Raw genomic sequence first — 4961 nt, forward strand, 5'->3', positions numbered from 1 at the left:
TGAAGCTGTGCAGTGCTGGTGCTTGTGACTCCCTGGGGTCTCTGTGGCCCTGCCAAAAGGTACCTTTCCTGTCCCCACAGACTTTGACGACGATGGGACTCTGGACAGGAGGGACCTGGAGCAACTGGTGAACTGCCTGACGGGGCAGGGCGAGGAGTCCCGGCTGAGCAGGGCGGAGATGGAGCAGCTCATCCAAAACGTGAGCGCGTCGGGCAGGGCACGGACACTGCACGGCCCCAGGCACAGAGCTCACCATCCCCTTTCCCCCCAGATCCTGGAGGAGTCTGACATCGACAAGGACGGCACCATCAACCTCTCCGAGTTCCAGCATGTCGTCTCCCGCTCCCCAGACTTTGCCAGGTGCGGTGGTGCCCAGCAGCACAGCCTATCCCAGGGCCTGTCTGGGGGTTCATTGTCCCAGTTGCTGAGCTGGGGCAGAGCTCATGGTGGCAGGAGGGCAGGGCTGCCCTCTGCCAGGTCTGCCACAATGGCAGAGCGAGCTGCATCCCAAGCTGGCTCTGCAGAGCCTCTCCCACATGGGAACGTGGGTCCCTGCAGCAGTGGGCGCTCGCAAACTCTTTGTGTGACCCAGCGAGGAGGTGCAGAACCTGTTGTATCTCTTGCAGCTCCTTCAAGATCGTCATGTGAGCCCCATGTCTCACCAGCACCACTCCTCCAGTTCCTCCAGAACCACTTGTCCAGTTCCTCCAGCATCATTCCTCCAGTTTCTCCACCACTCCTCCAGTTCCTCCAGCGCTCCTCTGGCTCCTGCAGCTCCTTGTGGGCTCAGCCATTTTTTCTTTCAGAGAGCACAGGCCTGGCCCCTCACTGGCCCAGCAATGCCACAGTGCCTTGGGCAGGAGCCCTCCTGCTTTCCTCTCAGGTGCCTGGCAGTGGGGGGCCCTAGGAATCTGCCTCTCCTGCAGCCCCTCTGTTCTCCCAGCACCAGTTTGACTCCATAAGCAGTCTAAGGGCAGCTCTGCAGGTGGGGGAGGCTGAGCTGCTCCTGCCTGGGGCCACTCTGTGCCAGCACAGCCCCTCCCTGCCCTCAGGACCAACTCCCAAATCCCTAAAGACCAATTCCCAAGTTGTGCCTTCCAGCAGCAGGCAGAGAGCTGCCTCCCTCTCCAGCCTCTTCTCAGCTTCCTCATCTTCCTGGGAGCGTCCCTGCTGCCACATGGATTCATTTCTCTGAGCAGTAACCCGAACATGGATCCTCTGAGCACTAACCAAACTGTGGATCGTTTTTCCTGAGCAATAACCCAAACGGGGCCGTTTCTCTGAGCAATAACCCAAGTGTCACTGTACAGGTGCCAACCCACAGCAGAGCTGTCCCCCCACGGCTGCACAGGACACATTCCTTCCCCACTGGCACAGCCCACGGGTGCGCAGCTGGACTCCCCCGTGCTGCCTCAGCACTGACCGTTCTCAAAGCCTGTTCTCCTCTTCCTCCCTTTCCCTCTCTGCCCCTCCTCTGGCTCCAGCCCAGCAGCTGCTTGGCTGCGCCGGCCTCTTCCTCCCCCAGCCCCTGTGAGGACACAAATAAAGGGCTCTGGTTTCACCCTCACTCTTTGCTGCCTTTGTCTGGCTGCGGGACGGGTGCCACGAGGGTGCTGGGGACACAGGCCCCTGCCAGGCCCGTCTGCCCATATACGAGCCACTGCTGTGGGACAGGTCCCACGTCCTGCGCGGTGACAGCCCTTTCCATGGCCACCTCCCTGCCTTCCTCCCTCCCTCCTCCATGACGGGATAGTTCTGGGCAGCACAAAGATCTCGGTGCTTCTGAGGGAAATCCCGGCCAGGCGAGCGGGACCTTCGCTGTGGGCAGCACTGGGGCCCTTTGAGCCTGTTCAGCCACCGGCTCTGCCCTGGCCCGCAGCCAGCGGCCCCTCCGGGCTGGTGCGGGGCCTGGGCCTGGGGTCCAGCTGGCCCTGCAGAGCCCCTGTGCTGGTGTGGGGCCCGCCTTGGAGCAACCCACGCCGGTTCCTGTCCCAGTCTCAGTCCCGGTGCCATCCCCTCTCCAGCCGCCGCGCCGGCTCGGGCAGCAGCAGGACGTGGCCCCGCTCCAGCGGGCTGGCGTTGATGGCCACCAGCAGCGGGTCGGGCGGCGGCCCCGGGCCCCCGGCGCGGCGCAGGCGGAGCAGCAGCTCGGCGGGGCGCAGCCGGGTGAAGTTGAAGGCGTCGGGGTCGAAGGGGTCCCGGAGGCTGCGGACGGGCTGCGGTGGGCGGCGCTCGGCGCTGCGCTGCTCGTTCAGCTGCGCCACGAGGCGCACGGGGCCGGGCAGGACGCGGGTGGGCATCGGCCCGAGCCGGTACCGGAACAGCCCCCGCTCCATACGGTCGCTCCAGCCCGCCAGCAGCGCCCTGTCGAAGCGGGAGGGCGCGGAGTCCGGGTCGTCCCAGCCGGCCGGCTGCAGCACGAAATCCTCCTCGCCGTACACGAACTCCTCGGGGCTCGGCTCGCCCCGCTCCTCGCCCGCCGCCATTGCCGGTGCGGGGCGGGCTCAGCCGCGAACCCGCGGCCTCGGGATCCGCCGGGAGGGCGGGGCTACGCGGGACGGGTGGGCGTGGCTGTCTGGCCGCGGGGCGTTGCCACGGCAGCGGGTGAGTGACAGGTGGCGGAAGCGGCGCCATGGGCGGCTCGGCCAGTCTGCTGCCGCGGGACGCGCTGGGCGAGTACCAGGTACGGCACCGGCACCGGCGGAGAGGGGCGGCGCCGGGGGGACACGGGGCGGTGTGACCCCGGGAGGCAGCTGCCCATAGGCCGAGGGACCCGGGGCTGCGTTGCCTCGGGTCAGGCCCTGACCCCGCTGCCGGTACTGACCCCGGTACTGACCCCGGTACTGACCCCGCTGCCGGTACTGACTCCGGTACTGACCCCGGTACTGACCCCGGCGCCCGGTGCTGCCCCCGGTACTGCCCCCGGTGCTGACCCCGGTACTGCCCCCGGTGCCCGGTGCTGACCCCGGTACTGCCCCCGGTGCCCGGTGCTGACCCGCACTCTCCCCGCAGGAGCTGACGTTCCTGAGCAAGCAGGAGATCCTGCTGTAAGTACTGCCCGTGGGGCGGGATGTGGGTGCAGACCCCCGGCCCCCCGTAGTCCCAGGGCCTCGGGCTGTGCTGGGGGTCGCGGAGGGCCCCGGCCCCGCCCCGGGGCTACCGTTCCGCCGCGATGCCCCGCTGAGCCGGGAGGTGCCGGTGCCGTTCCCTGACAGTGGGGTGTCACAGGGCAAAGGTCCGCGGGTGCTGCCGGTGGCGCGGGCCGGGCCGGGTCCGCCCTGACGGGCGGGGTGGGGACTGCGGAGCCGCCCCGAGCCCCCTCTGAATCCCCAGCCCTGGGGCGGGCAGCACCAGGCCGGCTCCTCTCCCTGGCCCCGGGAGCAGCTGGGGGACCCCCGGGCCGGCATGCACCCGCCCGGCCCTGGGAAGCGCCGCCGGTGCCCAGAGGGGCTGCTGCCATCCCGGGAGCACCACAGAGCCGCTCTTGTTCTTTCCTCTTCAAGTGCCTACAAGAGGTTCAGTGAACTGCTGCCAAAGCAGGAGCGGGAGAACGCCTGCTCCGCGCGGGTTCCCAAGAGCCACCTCCTGACGCTGCCTGAGCTGCGGGTACGGTGCCTGGCACACTCAGGACGCTTCTGCTCCCGGGTGGGGGCATGTTTGGGCAGGGCCTCGATTTACCCACCACGGCCTCACCGTGCCAATGCTCTGCCCTCAGCTGTGCCCACAAACAGCTTCCTGGTCCCCAGGGAGCTGCTGAGGATCCCGGGGATCCTGCTGTGCCATGGATTCCAGGGATCCCTGCAGCGCATCCCAGGAGGCACAGGACAGGCTCAGCTGTGCTGTGGGTGCTGCACTGGTGGCAGAGCGGGGCACTTGCTCAGCTGCTGGAGCAGCAGCCACAGCCGGTGTGTGCCGGAGGGAGCCAGCCCAGCCCAGCCCTGCCTGAGCCGTTCCTGTGTCCACAGGCAAACCCCTTCCAGCACCGGATCTGCCATGTGTTCTCCACCTCGGAGGCCGGGGACAACAGCATGTCCTTTGAAGACTTCCTTGCCATGCATCTTTGGTAAGGCTGGGGGCTGCTGCTGTCTCCTGGGGTCCCCACACCTCAAGGAAGAGGGGATGGGAGGATGAATCCATGTTCAGGAGAGCCGCCCATAAGGGACAGTGGCTTTCGGATCTCCCTGTGGGAATGGCTGTTTTGGCACAGTGAAGCTGTGCAGTGCTGGTGCTTGTGACTCCCTGGGGTCTCTGTGGCCCTGCCAAAAGGTACCTTTCCTGTCCCCACAGACTTTGACGACGATGGGACTCTGGACAGGAGGGACCTGGAGCAACTGGTGAACTGCCTGACGGGGCAGGGCGAGGAGTCCCGGCTGAGCAGGGCGGAGATGGAGCAGCTCATCCAAAACGTGAGCGCGTCGGGCAGGGCACGGACACTGCACGGCCCCAGGCACAGAGCTCACCATCCCCTTTCCCCCCAGATCCTGGAGGAGTCTGACATCGACAAGGACGGCACCATCAACCTCTCCGAGTTCCAGCATGTCGTCTCCCGCTCCCCAGACTTTGCCAGGTGCGGTGGTGCCCAGCAGCACAGCCTATCCCAGGGCCTGTCTGGGGGTTCATTGTCCCAGTTGCTGAGCTGGGGCAGAGCTCATGGTGGCAGGAGGGCAGGGCTGCCCTCTGCCAGGTCTGCCACAATGGCAGAGCGAGCTGCATCCCAAGCTGGCTCTGCAGAGCCTCTCCCACATGGGAACGTGGGTCCCTGCAGCAGTGGGCGCTCGCAAACTCTTTGTGTGACCCAGCGAGGAGGTGCAGAACCTGTTGTATCTCTTGCAGCTCCTTCAAGATCGTCATGTGAGCCCCATGTCTCACCAGCACCACTCCTCCAGTTCCTCCAGAACCACTTGTCCAGTTCCTCCAGCATCATTCCTCCAGTTTCTCCACCACTCCTCCAGTTCCTCCAG

General features: G+C 66.4%; 3 protein-coding genes across 4 annotated transcripts; 2 read left to right on the forward strand and 1 right to left on the reverse strand.

The window, feature by feature from the left end:
* Window positions 1-28: 28 nt before the first annotated feature.
* On the forward strand, window positions 29-664 carry LOC113941429 (calcium and integrin-binding protein 1-like; the record flags this gene model as incomplete). The annotated part of the gene is made up of 3 exons (XM_027632578.1): window positions 29-199; window positions 272-360; window positions 627-664. Coding segments are annotated over 3 exons (282 nt in total), but the record flags the coding sequence as incomplete, so codon positions are not given.
* A 1286-nt stretch (window positions 665-1950) lies between these two features.
* Window positions 1951-2486, reverse strand: LOC113941430 (GDP-D-glucose phosphorylase 1-like). The gene has a single exon (XM_027632580.1). The coding sequence runs from the start codon at window positions 2484-2486 to the stop codon at window positions 1998-2000; it is 489 nt and encodes a 162-aa protein (XP_027488381.1). The 3' UTR covers window positions 1951-1997.
* Window positions 2487-2567: 81 nt separating this feature from the next.
* LOC113941431 (calcium and integrin-binding protein 1-like) lies at window positions 2568-4955 on the forward strand. 2 transcript variants are annotated; one of them, XM_027632582.1, is made up of 7 exons: window positions 2568-2683; window positions 3013-3047; window positions 3504-3606; window positions 3966-4056; window positions 4246-4406; window positions 4479-4567; window positions 4834-4955. In XM_027632582.1, exons 1-7 carry the CDS (start codon window positions 2633-2635, stop codon window positions 4853-4855), a joined length of 552 nt encoding a protein of 183 aa, XP_027488383.1. In that variant the 5' UTR covers window positions 2568-2632; the 3' UTR covers window positions 4856-4955. The 2 variants fall into 2 exon arrangements, with proteins under 2 accessions (XP_027488383.1, XP_027488382.1); XM_027632581.1 differs by lacking the exon at window positions 3504-3606 and having other exon boundaries at window positions 2569-2683; window positions 3966-4063; window positions 4288-4406.
* The last annotated feature ends 6 nt before the right edge of the window (window positions 4956-4961 follow it).

This window comes from Corapipo altera, unplaced genomic scaffold (genome assembly GCF_003945725.1).
Source record: "Corapipo altera isolate COAL_440 unplaced genomic scaffold, ASM394572v1 60685, whole genome shotgun sequence".
Taxonomy (NCBI): domain Eukaryota; kingdom Metazoa; phylum Chordata; class Aves; order Passeriformes; family Pipridae; genus Corapipo; species Corapipo altera.

Bases quoted from the DNA above. Each gene is read 5' to 3' on its own strand.
- LOC113941430 (XM_027632580.1), bottom strand. From the start codon at position 2,486: ATGGCGGCGGGCGAGGAGCGGGGCGAGCCGAGCCCCGAGGAGTTCGTG.
- LOC113941431 (XM_027632582.1), top strand. From the start codon at position 2,633: ATGGGCGGCTCGGCCAGTCTGCTGCCGCGGGACGCGCTGGGCGAGTAC. The intron at 2,684-3,012 runs GTACGGCACCGG...CTCTCCCCGCAG, and splicing joins ACGCGCTGGGCGAGTACCAG to GAGCTGACGTTCCTGAGCAA. The intron at 3,048-3,503 runs GTAAGTACTGCC...TTCCTCTTCAAG, and splicing joins AGCAAGCAGGAGATCCTGCT to TGCCTACAAGAGGTTCAGTG.